The 15,940-nt window shown below is 32.9% G+C and overlaps 1 protein-coding gene across 3 annotated transcripts in view; it reads left to right on the top strand.

Moving 5' to 3' along the window:
- The window catches only part of LOC111513218 (uncharacterized), a 61,704-nt gene that overhangs the window by 5,571 nt on the left and 40,193 nt on the right, over positions 1–15,940 (top strand). For 2 of the 3 annotated variants that reach the window (XM_023169379.2, XM_023169377.2), the window contains exons 3-5: positions 2,292–3,283; positions 3,325–3,438; positions 10,773–11,032. In XM_023169379.2, the coding sequence (XP_023025147.2) occupies positions 2,292–3,283; positions 3,325–3,438; positions 10,773–11,032 (1,366 nt within the window). The remainder of the gene's footprint in view (positions 1–2,291; positions 3,284–3,324; positions 3,439–10,772; positions 11,033–15,940) is intronic. The other variant, XM_023169378.2, reaches the window with a different exon arrangement.

Raw genomic sequence — 15,940 nt, 5'->3', positions numbered from 1 at the left:
TTAATTCGTGTGTTTTAATCTCCTATCTTCTTCGTTCCTATCATTTGCTCTAATTTTGATTGAGAGATTGATTTTCGCTATTCCTGAATGACATTTTTTCGATTACACTTCGGTGAATATTTCGAATTTTGATAATTTTCCATTGAACAGCCTATTTCTCAAACTTTCTATACCTTATTAATGAACAGATTTCGATGAAATTCTAGACCGCACCAAATCAAAACCTACCGAATCCATTGGAGTAGTCAAAATTCTGGTGAAAGTTCTAATATTGATTGAAAAAAGGTTGGTAGGGTAACAGGTTCAAATTTTTCTTAACAAAAACAATTGTTTCTTGCCGACGTTTCAAATTTAATTAAATTCTTCTTCAGGGCTCTGCAACAATGAATTTTTATAAACATACCTTCCACAAAACGTATACGATTATTATCGTTTTAATTTCACAAGAAATAATGAGCTCTCAATTAAATTACTCACCAAAAAGTAGTTTTTTCGTGTTGATAATATTACTATTTTAAAAACTATCAGACATATTCGATACATATTTAAAAAAATAAATAACATTGCAACAACCAAATTTCCGAGACAACACCAACACAAAACGACATGAAACAAACGAATGGCTTTATCTGTGGGGTTTTTTATATTCAGTTCTTCAGAGTCTCACATGTGTTCTGAAACTTGTGTTTTAAGATACCGTCCGGTTTGATCAATATATCATTTGTGACAGCTTCCACGGTTCAATTTGTACACTATATTGGATTGTATTTCTTGTGGTGTTTTTGTTTTTTGTTTTGAGAAAAAATGCTTTCCAACTGTATTTTCATTTGAAAAGGTCACTTCAATTTGTTCGGTTCTGAGTAGCATTCCAATTTTATCAGAGTGGAATTTTGTGATATTTGGGTTTCACCCCTGTATTTTAGGAGATGAAACTTATTTCTTTAAATATTTTTCTAATAAGGGCTCTAGGAAAATTATTTTTTACTAGGTAATTCTCAATTAATTGGGGATTTTGGTTATGGAATTCAGAATTGGAAATGGCAATTGCTCTTGATTTCAAATTCCTTCTAATGTTGATTTTACTCTGAAAATTATGTTTTAAAAAATAATTTGAAAATCCCTCAGAAAAAGTTGGTTTATGATACCGGTCTACCTTTAAAATTCGGTTTGCATCTTTGATTATTTTAGTATCCAAAAATGCTAACGAATTGTTTTCATCCATTTCTAGAGTAAATTTTAGTTTTGGATGAAAACTATGAAAAGTGTCTAATATTTAAGTTTGTTTTTTTTTGGAATGGAAGTAACAATATGGTCAACATATCTTTTGAAAAAAGGCAATGAAAATGACAACTTTTTGATGCATATATTTTGTAGTTCTGCCATGAGCAAATCTGCACAAATGGGTGACATACAATTTCCCATTCCCAACCCAAAAATTCGTTTGTAAAAAGATCCGTTGTAAAAAAAAATAATTGGAATCTATAAAAAATAAGAAAACTTCCATGAAAAGATCTATGTGTAAAGTGGTAAAGTTTGAAATTATTTCCCATTTTTTTCTAATTATACTAATCAATAGATCTATAGGAATGTTAGTAAAAAAAGATACCACGTCAAGAGAAATTAAAATATAATTCTCAGGTATAATTTTATTTCTGATAAAATTAGAAAATTCGAAAGAATTTACTTTTTCGAAACCGTGTGTCAATATTTCGCTAATCCATTTCGGAAGCCTATAGACAGGAGAACCAACAAAACTAACGATAGGCCTCAAAGGTATTCCATCCTTATGTATTTTTCATAAAAAATACATTTTAGGAAAAACTCTGTTGTTACATGGGAGGTATTCGGCACATGTCTTGTCTGTATATTTATTTTCATGCGGTGTTTTAATCAGTTTGTTGGATTTGTCTTGAATTTTTTTTTGTTGGATCTTGTGGTTCTAAAATTGAATTGGCGAAATAATTAAATGACATTTTTCAAATTTAGTTCCCATATAACCTTTTTATTGACGAACGCATTCCTTTGTAATTTTGACCATTTCAAAACTACGTGAATCGAGTGGTGTGACCAGATTTTAAAAAACTGTTATAGTTTTTTCGATTCTTGACATTGACTTATAAAACTTGGCCATGAAAACGAAGACTTATTCGTGAAATTCTAGATTTCTTGAATATCTACCTAATAAAAAAAAACATTCTAGATGGTTGAAAACATATGATTTATAAAAATGCTTCAATTTTAAACGAGTTACACTGTATATGATTTTTGAATTTTCAAAATGCTTATTTCAGAGCCAAATTGGCTGAAAGAGGATTGAGAGAGAAAGGCATCGAAGAAATGGTTACCATACTAAAAGCTCAGTTCGATGATTCCCAACAACTTATTGATTCCACTCCAGGCTTGTTAGATTATGATAAAAATTTGGAATATAATAAAAATACTAGTCAAGAGGAACTATACAATATTTTACTCGTTAAGGAAAAAAAAATTACAGATTTAATGGAAAAAACTCGAAAACAGGAAGGTTCGATACTTGATTTGGAGGAAAATTTAAAAGAAAAGGATTCTGTATTAGAAGCTCGCACAAAAGCTATAACACTCATGAGTGATAGTTTGAGTAGAAAGAGCAAAGAATCACTGGATGCACTAGATGAAACAAGGGAACAGATGAAAAAAATGCAAGAGGATTTCATTAAGTTAGAGAATGAAATGAAGGAGAGACAGATGAAATTACTAGGTGACTTGAAATTAAAAAACTTACAAATTACCGAATTGCAAGAAAACAATGAACAACTAGTGAAGGAAAAAAATGAATATCTAAAGCATAGTAATAATTCTGAAAAACTAGAAGACGATAACTACGAGAATCTTATTGCTACTTTGCAACACAAACTAGACCAAACTACCTCAAGCAATAATCAATATATTGAAAAAATTGCAGATTTGGAGAAAAAATTGGAAGACAGCTTATCTGACATTAATAGATTCAAAAGTGCGGGAATTTCAATGGAAACAGTGGAAAGTAATGATAATGAAGTTGCAAAATTAAAAAAACAGCTAGACGAAAGTAACAAAAATATGATTAAAATAAAGGCACAAAGTAAAAGCAAAATCAAAGAATTGAATAAAAAAATTGATGCATTCAAAAAAATTAGTGATGCCAATGCTCTGGTCGTACAATTACAGAATGAAATTACTAAACTAAACGAGAAAATTGCAGAACTAGAAGAAGAGAAAGGCAATATGCAGTTGAAAATGGTCGATTCAACTGATTCTATTAAAGGTATAGATAGTTTCAACTTTTTTCATCAATAATAATTTTAGTTGTACTTTCAGAAGATAGAAAATCAGAAGAAAATACAGCAATACAGGAGGAACTGGATAGGAACTTGAAAGATCTTGAGGAAAAAGATAAAATTATATCATTGCTAGAAACAGGTAAGAAAAACTACTAATTTGTTTTAATGTATTGTCATTTTTTTAACAGGTACATTATATTATCTGCATTATTTCTTCTTGGAGGAGGGATGGTTTCATAGCAAATTCGGATTGTTCTCGTCAGTCAGTCTCAAAGTTATTTGGATGTGTTCTCATTGGATGTCATCTTTGCTAGTTGCACTGTCGCTATTGAATTAACAACAGAGTAATTTTGCTAAGAAAACAAAAGTGACTAACAATGAAAAAACGCACATTTACAATTTCTATGTAGTCAATTCTGTTATCAACTATATAATAAAAGGTCCCACTGATCCCATGTGTGCTAAAAAATCATTGAAGGAGAAAGGTCATGAGTATACATTTTTCCCGATAACTTTAAATGTTCAAACTTTGGGTAGCCGTGGTTCAATGGAGAGATTAACTCCGAACATTTCACCCATAACTTTGATGGACATTATCAGCAATGTCCTCAATGGTTAGGGGCGATGGTGTTATAGCGAAATTATCTACTTTCGACAGTTTTGGCTGGTGTCAGTACATGATCACATTTCTAGCAATGTCCAGTGGATTTGATTTCAAAATAATTATTCTGTCCTTACGTTGAGATACTGATTCATGAAACTTTTTTATTTGTCTGGTGGCATCGCACTCACTGGCGGATTCAGCAGATTGTGACGTAAGGCTGACTGTATGAAAAACGAATGAAAAATGATGTGGCAATCTTTGGACTTCACATTGAACTTGCTTCGACACTTGCTTAATTCCAGCTGTATCATTCTGATGCCTTTCACTGGCACAGAGATGATTACCATGATAAAAAACTCAAAAATGAAATGGCAATTGGCCCAGAAGAAATTCCTATCAGCATTCTGATACTTTAAAAAAGAATTGGCAGGACCTCTTGTACACATATTATTTACCAGTCTTATGAAGTCAAAAAAATTACTCAAATATATGAGAGGAAAGAAAAATTATGAATTGAGAACTAGAGGCTATTATAGAAAGACACTCCTTCATCAAGTACTGCAATTTCTTGCAAGTAAATTTGCTTTATGATCTGAATGAGTTAACTACTTCTGAAATTTTTGTTTGTACAGTCAAATTGCGATTGTTTTTATTTGAAACATACATTTTTCTAATGTAATTGACATGATCTATACTATGAATGATTCTGATTCTAAATTAACAATGGGAAATTTAATGTATAAAAATGAAATCTCAAAACATTCACCTCATCCAACGTATCTACACAGTAGGTTTTGGTAAATGCCTGCCGAAAAACAACTACTTCCTCGACTAATACCATGCTGGATATTGAATTATATCCGGCGACATTATGCCCCACAGATACCTTAACCTTTTTCAGTCTCTCGCATATACAGGGTGTCCCTGGACTTCCTCTTTTCCTCTCGGGAATGTATAGTTGGGGTCAAAATATCACCAGTACTTCATATAACTTTTTTTCCTAAAATCCTTCGTTACCAAGTAACGGGCCCTCGAAGTTACAAAATGAAAAATGTTTTTCTTTGATAACTTTTCAAGTGAATATTCAAAATCATCCAAATTTTGGTAATTGACTAAACAAATGAATTCCTTCGATGAGCTTTCATGCAGGAGTCAGTTGTTTTGCTACAAAGTCAGGAACGGACTACCCCCGATGGTCCACACCCCAAAACTTTGAAATGACAGATATTTTTCAATATTTTTCAACAAATTAAGGTTACTTGGACAATTTTATGAATAAAAGTACTCGTGTGGAAAGGCGATCGGAGCAACGAGTCTTGATAAAAATGTAGTTTCACTCGACGACATCAATCCCGCTCGCCCACCATTATTTGAAATGAATAATTATCAAGGCAGAAATAATAATGATAACGTTAATTCAACAACATTTATCCTGAGATGTCTACCATTATTCGAAAATATTAGTTTTTAAGAAAAATGGAAATGATAGGTAAAATGTTCATAACGAATTTTTATAATGCAAACACGTTTAACTAACGAAACTCAAGAGCCTCAAGAGCAAACAGAAATGAAAAATCCGCTACAGAAACTGCTCGATATGACCACCTTCTCTCTCTATACATTTTCTTAGTCTGCGAAGACACCCTCTCTGTACTTGAAATAGCATTCCAGGGTCGTTTCGTATGGCTTCACAATGTAATGTTATTCTATTCAACAATGCATCTCTTGTGTGAATAGGTGTAGCGTAAACAAAGGCTTTTCAGATGCCCCCACAGAAAGAAATCCAATGGATTTAAATCCGGAGACCGCGATGGCCATGAATATGGCCCACCTCTACCAATCCATCTATTGTGGAAAATATGGTTCAGATGGTCACGCACAATCAAACTAAAATGAGGAGGAGCGCCATCATGCATAAACCACATATCTCTTCGGGTTTGCAATGGAACATGTTCCAAAAGTCAATTCAAATCGTTCTGAATGAACTCCAAATAACGTTCTCCATTCAATCGGTCCTGTAGAACGAATGGTCCTATAAGATGGTTTCCTATGATACCAGCCCAAACATTCACGTTGAATTTCCGTTGGTGTTTGGTTTGCAATATCCCATGGGGATTTTCTTCGGCCCATATATGGAGATTATGAGAGTTGATAACTCCATCTCTACTGAAACCTGCTTCATCAGTGAATAAAACTCGATTAATAAAAGTCATATCCTCTCTTTGCCTATCCATGAACCAATTGGCATATTCCAGTCGTGCTGGAAAATCTTGAGGTGTCATGGCATGTACCTTCTGGATGTGAAATGGGTGGAGCAGTTGTTCCCTAATTATTCTATGAATAGTGGACTTGGATCTATGGAACTGTTCTGATAGATTTCTAATGCTCATTGAAGGATCATCAGCGACGGCTTCCAAAATATTTTCCTACAATACAACGGTACGTACAGTCCTAGGAGCGCCCTCACCACCTCGTTTTGGCAAAACTGTACCTACAATAATATCGAAATAAAACAACGTGCTCAAATTAATTATCAATTATTACATACCTGTCTCCCTCAAGCTGCGATCGACACGCTCGAATGTTTCTCTTGACGGTACCGTTCGATTGGGAAAATGCTCGGAATACAGACGACGAGCTTCTGCAGCATTACAAAATGCTCGTCCATAAAATACATGCATATCTGCATATTCATTGAATGTAAACTGTTCGGCCATATCAAAAAAATTCAAAATATCCTATAGAATATTGACAATACAATGATAGTCATATGACAACGCACCACTCAACAAAACAAAATCGCATTCCAGTTTCTCATTTTTTATCAAAACTTTCTAAAAGGTTTTTTTGTCAACATCTGTGAAAGAAATGGAACATAATTATTCCCTGGATATTTTTCACCTGATCATGTGCAGCCGTTTTTGTAGTTCATTCGTTTGCTTTTTATTAGTATAGTAAATATTTTTTCCGATGTGCGTTTTTTCAGCTAAATTTAGATTCGTGTTGAAGAATTTCTCCCATAAAATTATAATTATCAGTGAAACTCCTCAACAGTTTAGCTGTGAAGAAGAATTTGAAACACTCGAATGTTGAGTTTCATGAGATTCAGATAACTGATCAACAAGAAACGTGATTATTCCACACGTATTATGTACATACAAAATATGGAATGAATTCGATATTTCATAGTAGAGTAGCTTGTTAGTTTAAAAACACCACGAATCTACAGAACTTGATATTTCTTTTGAAAAAATATCTGCTATCACAATTGTGACTTAAACTTCCATATAGGTACTGTACTTTTTGTTTACGACTTCATTTTAGCATACTTTGTATTATTCCTGTTATAAATGTTGTTGAATTAACGTTATCATTATTATTTCTGCTTTGATAATTATTCATTTCAAATAATGGTGGACGAGCGGGTTTGATGTCGTCGAGTAGAACTACATTTTTATCAAGACTCGTTGCTCCGATCGACTTTCCACACGATTACTTTTATTCATAAAATTGTCCAAGTAACCTTATTTTGTTGAAAAATATTAAAAAATATCTGTCATTTCAAAGTTTTGGGGTGTGGACCATCGGAGGTAGTCCGTTCCTGACTTTGTAGCAAAACAACTGACTCCTGCATGAAAGCTCATCGACGGAATTCATTTGTTTAGTCAATTACCAAAATTTGGATGATTTTTAATATTCACTTGAAAAGTTATCAAAGAAAAACATTTTTCATTTTGTAACTTCGAGGGCCCGTAACTTGGTTACGAAGACTTTTAGGAAAAAAAGTTATATGAAGTACTGGTGATATTTTGACCCCATCTATACATTCCCGAGAGGAAAAGAGGAAGTCCAGGGACACCCTGTATATAAGAAAATGAATATTTTGGATAAGATATTTACCACAGAGTATAGTCTTGCAAATGTTTCTTATTCACCCAGCAGCAGCAGCACGCTAAAATCAATTGAGTAGATCACCTACAGACTGATTTCGAGGTATTAACCTGTGTAGGTAAGTTACAATATTTGTAACAAAGCCTAAATGCTAAGATTTATCAAAAGACATACACTACATATTTTAGATCTGATGCAATAAAATCGTTGTATTTATCACTAGTTCTTAGTATTCTTAGTATTCTAGAACTATTCTTAGTATTCTATTGTTTGGTCACCGCATTATATAAGTCATAAAGGTTAGAAAAAGTACAAGGGCGTTTCACAAAATTTTTAATTTGGAAAATGAGATTGTATTTTCACGGAATTGATGCCCATACCAGGCTTACAATAGATTGTTCAGATATACCGTGTTAGGAATCCACGTTAAAAGGTAAGATCTCGTTAGTCCTTAGCTCGCACAAGTTTGTCAACTTCTGAGAGTTGTCGTTCGTATGGGGGTGACAGCTGATTAACGGAAAAACTGATTTTAAACTGATCTTAAAGAGGCTGTCAGAACCACCCGTTAAAGACGGTTTGTCTATATGCAAAATCATCGAACCAATTATGGAAATACTACTTCCGCTACAAGATTGCAAAGAAACTATACTGAAAACTTCTCATCCCTTGATATCACACATTTGTCTTCTGCCCAGTTGGATGATCAATTACTTTTGATATTCTTAAGTCGCCCCAGTTGTTAGATTTAATTTGTTTTGTTTTGTGCTTGTTTTTTTCTTTTTTTTTGTCTATTTTTTATTGATATTGTTTATATGCCATTTGAAATTGTATATGATTCTGTAAGCTTACTTTGAATAAAACAGGTCCTGATAAGATACCCTTGCACCTGATTAAAAATTGTATTTATACTCTAGCAAAACCACCACACTGGCTATTCAATCTTTCTATTGAAAAAGGAATATTCCCAGAATTTTGGAAACAAAGCTATATCAAACCAGTTCATAAAAGTGGACTTCGTAACAATGTTAAAAACTATAGAGGCATATGCAATCAGTCAGAGTTGTCCAAAATGCTGGACTGTCTAATCACTAGAAAACTTTCATTCGATTTCAGAAACATCATAATCAATAAACAACATGGTTTTACCAAAGGGAAATCAACTTCTACGAACTTATTACTTTATGAAAACTACATCATAAATAATCTTGAAAATAGGCTACAAGTGGACTCTATATACACAGATTTTTCTAAAGCCTTTGATAGAGTCAACCATAACCTACTGATTGCTAAGTTGAATGCCTTGGGTTTAGAGGGAGATGTTTTAAATTGGATTGAAAGCTATCTTTACAATAGAGTTCAATACGTTAAATATGGCAACTCTATATCTGAACCGATAAATGTGTCATCAGGTGTTCCTCAGGGATCCCACATAGGCCCATTACTGTTCAATTTATTTATCAATGATGTCTCCACTGTTTTTACCTCCAGCTCATTTCTAATGTTTGCAGACGATTTAAAGGTGTTAAAATCAATACAAAATATATCAGATGCTCAGGCACTTCAATGTGATTTGGTACAGTTTTCTAGCTGGTGTGATGTCAACCTTTTGCATTTGAATTCAGATAAGTGTCAAAAAATTACTTTCTCAAGGATCAATAATGTATATGATTACTCGTATAAAATCAATGGGAATGATTTAGCAGTAACGGGTAAAATAAAAGATTTAGGTGTCGTTTTTGACTCTCATTTAAGTACCAAATAACGGAAGCCTCATCTCGAGCCCGTAAGATGTTAGGTTTTACACTTCGTTCTGCTAGAGACCTAAGGGAAGAATCTATAAAACTGATTTATTGTGCACAAGTGAGATCCATTCTTGAGTATAACTCCATTGTATGGTCACCCTATTATAATGTTGATGTTTAGTTGTTAGAGGGGTGTCAAAACAAATTCTTGAGATATGTTGCTTTTCAGTTAGGATTAAATAGAGGAGAGTATAACTACTCACAGATATTGAACATATTGAACATGAACACCTTAACTCATAGGAGACTTGAAACAGATCTTGTGTTTGTCCTCAAAGTATTAAACGGCTATATTGATTCTCGAGAAATAGTTGAGCTTTGTACTACTCTCTCTGTGAATGATAGAAGAACCAGAAATAATGATATTTTTGAAATTCCTTTTTGTAGAACCAATTATGGTCAGAATGAAACAATATGTAGGATATTGAAATCAGCAAATCATTACCATCTTAACCTGGAATTGTTTAATTCATCATTATTATCCTTCAAAAAATCGATTAAAAACATCTGATGTATCTTTAGTTTGTAAGCACATGTACAATTTATAAAAAGATATTTGTAAAAATTGGCTTGTCCGTGGAAATAAATAAATAAATGAATACATATAATTGTTACAAGATTTAATTTCATTTTATGTATCTCTCCTTGATACAGTCTTCAGATTTATTTTGATTTTTAATCAAGTGATATTATAGAAACATTATTCACAACAAGCTTTTACTTACAAATTGTATGATATAAAAGCTTGTCACAAGATAATCACGTAACTTGATCTTAACAAAAGTAATAAAAAAAAAAATATAAACCAGATCAATCTTGCGACAAGCTTTTGAATTGATGGATTTGATGTGATTCAAAAACTAGTTTCTTCATTTTAGGACATAGGAATGAGAGCTTGTTTTTTAATGACTTTTGACCTTTAATCTTTTTTTAGCACATAAGGATCAGTGGTGACTTTATATTTTGTTTATAGCAATGTATTTAAGACCTGTACCAATTTTCAGCTCTATAAGAATTATTGTGAATTGAAATATCTATTTTGAATAGATTACTAAGGGATCTTCAATTATCCAATCTATTTTTTGTAATCTACAGAATTTTGTTAAATGAAAATCCTAACATTGAAACATACTGATAGGTGTCGAAACACAAAAAAATTAAGATGATGTTTTTCAGAGATTATATCTTTGAAAGAAGAGATGAAGAGTCTCAACGAGAAAATGGCAGACTTCTCACATCTAAAGAATGCACAAGTAACAACAGAAATCCAGTCCATACAGATCGAAGAACAACTAGATAAATTGGAAAGTGAAAATAAAGAACTTCAAAGGGTAATAGAGGAACTGATGAATGAGAAACATGGGCTGATGGAAAAAATTGAAGATGTAACTAAAGAGAAACAAGAACTTAATGCGAAGCTAGATAATTATATCCAGGTAAATAAATTAGATATTTGAACTTTTCCTGTAGTGCTTGTGTTTTGTCCTTCAAAAAAAAGTCGATGCACGAGGATCTCAGAAATAGTAAGAATCATACATAAGTTATGGTTGAAAATTTAACTTGACTAATGGGGTATAGGAGGGAGCAAATAATTCAGTTTATATATTTTTGCCAGTATGATGTTAGTTGAATAGGTCCTAATTTTGAAATCTTAAGGTGGTATAGAAAATTTAAAAATATACCTTATAATTTCATTTGCATCATATGACTGAAGGTAGTATATGGAAGGTAGGGACTAATGGGACTTTCAGTCAGACACTTTCCAAAAATAAACTTACTTTATTTCACAAATCGCCAAGCTTTAGTCTCTGAATAGAAACGCTAAAATTAATTACAATAGAAAAGAATTAAAAAAATGGACAATACTCAACATTTTACTGAGACAGGACACAAAATTAAATTTGATCAAGCAAAAGTTTTATATTCAGAAAAAATATGTCCAAAAGGCTTATTCACGAAATGGTCCTAATTAACAAAAATTCTAATAATATGAACAAAAAAACAGGCAGTATAATTTACAATTATTTACTAGACATAGATAAATCACGGTAATATTCTCAAATTGAAATAGTCACACGTTGGATAAAATACATTCAATGAGCATTTATGGAATAGACATTTATTTAATGATAATTTCACTCTTATCATCACAGTAAGCTATCTGAAAATTATGGCATTATTCAACATCAATGCGACAATTTTTTTAAATTTTTTCATCAATATTAAATTTTCAATAGTAAAACTCAGGTTACTTGTAAGTTTGTCAATTTTTTTTTAGTTCTTTTCTATTATATTTCATTTGAGCATCCTAAAGAAGTTTCCATTCAGAGACGAAAGCTTGGCGATTTGTGAAATAGAGTGAGTTTGTTTTTTGAACCAATACCCGTACGTCGAGGAAACGCAAGATCTGCACATGTACAAAATTCAACTGACCCAAGAACTGAAGGTAAACGACCATAGACAACGATGTGTGTTCGCTGAATGGGATTAGGAACAATTGGCAACTGTCCTAATTTTCAAAAAGAAATCATCTTAACCATTTCTGGATAAATAGATACGTGAATAAAGAAAATTGTTGAGTTTGGACGATACCAATCCACATGAGATCCAAGGCCGCCCAATGCATCCCAAAAAAGTAACTGTTTGGTGTGGATTTTGGGCTGGCGGCATCATCTGTTGATCAAAACTTTACAAAATCCACAATTCCACCAGTAGCACAAGGGGATGGTTCAATTACAACAACAACCATAGAAAAAGCAAATCTACTAGCTGAACAATTTGCTTTCCACTCCACAGTCGATTTTCTGGGAAAGGAACCACCCACTATTTTTACACTAGAATCCACAATGCCTGTCTTTCAAGAAAAGGGTTTTTCCTTCTTGTTGGAAGATTGCTCGCATTCAGCCTATTTCCAAAAAGGACAGTGATATCAAAATTCATGGAGAAAGCGGCAAACCACAATATCCTTAAATATTTGGGAAGTTTTAACATCTTGAGCGATCACCAATGTGGCTTTTAGAAACAGATCAACTGGCGATCTTCTATCGTATGTCACCCATATTTGGAATAATGCAATCGAGAAACATGATATTTCTAAGGCCTTTGGCCGTGTATGGCATGAGGGTTTGCTGAACAAACTTCGATGCTATGGCTTGTCGGATCATTTTTTGGGTATGGCAATCCAGCTTCCTGAAAGAACGTTCCCTGCTAGTGGATGTCGATGGATATCTCTCGAATACTTTTACCATCAATGCTGGTGTTCCTAAGGGATCCATATTGTCTCCAATCCTCTCTTTATTGTATATCAACGACTTATTGGATAACACCAAGAGTCCAATATATTCTCAATATATCTCAATATATATATTCTCAAAAAATAAAATTATTCAGTTTAAACAGGATCTCGCTGAGGTTAATTGGGAAAGTGTAACACAGAGTACAGATGTAAATATAGCATACAACTGTTTTTCGAATATTTTCACTAGAATAATGAACCTGATCTTTGTGGAAAAAAAGTTGAATAAAACTAGGCCCAATTCATGGATAACAAGGGGTATAAAAAAGTCTTGCTCGAGAAAACGCTCATTATACAAAAAGAAGACACTAGGGCTGATAAGTACTCAGTATTTCAAAAAGTATTGTGCCGTTCTCTGTAAAGTTATTGCAGCTGCTAAAAAAATGTCTAACACTGAATATATAATGAAAGCCGAAAATAAAACCAAAGCTACATGGTCATTAATCAAAAAAATAACAAAACCCAACTACCACAAAAACAATATCCTAGAAAGTTTTGCAAAAAAATATAAAGATTCACAAACCATAGTAAATCAAATCAATAAGTATTTTAGTGAAGCTTGCCCAGACCTAAATAAACCAGATAGTCCAGATTATACAAAAATAGAAGAATGTGAAAATGCTTTTTTTTTGAACCTACCACTCCGCTTGAAATAATAGAATGTATTAGACAACTAAAAAATAAAAAATCTGTCGGTGAAGATCAGATTCCTATGTGTCTATTGAAAGAAACAGCAGAGATCATAGCCTATCCTTTGACTTATATTATAAATTTATGTTTCTCACAAGCAATATTCCCACAAGTACTAAAAGTGGCATCTATTAAAGCTATATTTAAAAAAGGAAACAGAGATGAAGAAAGTAACTACAGACCCATATCATTATTGCCAAATCCCAGCAAAATTTTTGAAAAGCTCATGAATAAACGTTTACTCAAGTTTTTATATGATAATGTGTTGTAAGCAAAAGAACAAAATGGATTCCGTAAAGGTAAATCAACCGTACAAGCAATATATCAAGCCATAGAAAAAATTTTACACCATTTGAACAAAGATGATTGTACTGTAACTTTGTGTATTGACCTGTCAAAAGCATTTGACAGTGTCAGCCATGAAATTTTATGCAACAAACTTGATAAATATGGAATCAAAGGCATATCTTTGGACTTAATCAAATCCTATTTGACAAACAGAACCCAACATTTGATTGAAAATGACATCTCGGGGATAATTAAATCAGAATCAATTGTGATAAAAAAGGTGTGCCACAGGGATCCATCCTAGGTCCATTATTATATATATTGTACACAAATGAAATACCAAATGTAGTTAATGAAGATATTGTATTATATGCTGATGATATATCGGTCATCGTAAAAGAAAAGAACTCTCAGTTGGTCATGACAAAGATAACAAATGTGCTAGATGTATTGAACAATTTCCTCACAGCAAATGACTTACTACTTAATATTGACAAAACTCAAATAATTCATTTCGCAAATAGATCCTCGCCAGAGTTGAATACCTTTGAATATAATAATCAAAATATAAACATATGCAATCAGGTAAAATGTTTGGGACTCTTGATAGATAGGAGACTGGACTGGAAAAATCACACAGACTACTTATCAAAAAATATTGCAAAATATTGCTATGCATTGAGAATACTGTCGGAACATGTCTCAACTAAAGCTGCCCTCTCTGCATACCATGCTTATATTCAATCTAGAATAAAATATGGACTAATATTCTGGGGAAACTCTGTTGGTATCTCTAGGATACTCATACTACAAAAAAAATGTATTAGGTATATCTATAAGATGAAAAAAAACGATAGCTGCAGAGAAGCTTTTATTAGGAGCAAAATTTTAACTTCGATAAATCTCTATATATATGAAGCAGTAGTTTTTGTAACAGAAAACAAATCAGAACTTTTCATTAACTGTGTAACAACACAGTTAATGAAAACACAACACCAGAACAAAGAATGATCTTAGAAATGAGAAATGCAACTATACATACATACAGATAAATGTCAAATATAGCGTTATAAACATTTACAATAAATTTCCACTCTAAGAAATCTTCCAATTTCAACAATGAAATGTCGTTTGAAGAGCTATCTCGTAGAAAAACCTTATTATAGCTTGCAGGAATTCTTAAATGATAGTATGCTAACTATATGAATGTTATTTACATATGCCTGATTTTTGTATATATTGTTTTTTTTGTGTCTTAAAACTACTCGTGAGATAATATTGATTATGAATGTAAAACTTTGATTTGTTATTTAGTTGTTATTTACCACTGACATGTTCCACACTCCTCGGAGTTTATATATGTACATTATATGTAACTGGAGCAAATAAAGATCTATGACTATTGCTTAGCTGACAACAGCACACTTGTCCCCGTCATTCCATTTAGATTACAGGACTGCTTCTCAAAAGTTTGAAACACTGTTCCGAACTAGAAAACTGTACACACCTCAGCAACTTTTGATGCTCTATAAAGCTCTGATCAGACCTTCTTTGGAGTATTGTTATCATTTACGTAGTGTCGCCCCTAAGCATACCCTGAAACTGTTGGATTCCATCCACCAAAGAGCCATCCGCCTGATTGAAGACATGAACATCATTTGCAACCATGATAGTCTGGAACATCGAAGAAAGGTTGGAGATTTGTCTCTATTTTATAGGTGCTTTCACGGGAGGTGTTCAAGTGATTTGACACATTTTATTCCACCAAAAGCCGTACATATCAGAAATACTTGACAGACTGTGACTGCTCATCGTTTTGAGATTCGACTCGGTGGTACATCTCGAACTACACTGTTTAAGAAATTTCCCATTTGGAAATTCAAATCCAACGTGAATCGCTAGTTTCCCACACGCACCCATCTTAGAGCGCCTTAAGGATTTTCTTATAGTGCTTGTGTTGCGTTTTTTTTTTAATCGGTCCATATTTCTTTGACAACGACGTTGGCCAGGCCATCACTGTCAACGGCGAGCACTGTAGGTCGATGATAACCGACTTATTTTGGCCTGAATT

This window comes from Leptinotarsa decemlineata, unplaced genomic scaffold, assembly GCF_025532065.1.
Source record: "Leptinotarsa decemlineata unplaced genomic scaffold, Ldec_3_MD MMD2_tig00026328_RagTag_RagTag, whole genome shotgun sequence".
Lineage (NCBI taxonomy): Eukaryota > Metazoa > Arthropoda > Insecta > Coleoptera > Chrysomelidae > Leptinotarsa > Leptinotarsa decemlineata.
The sequence above is the reverse complement of the archived record's forward strand: the minus strand, read 5'-3'. Positions and strand labels throughout refer to the sequence as shown.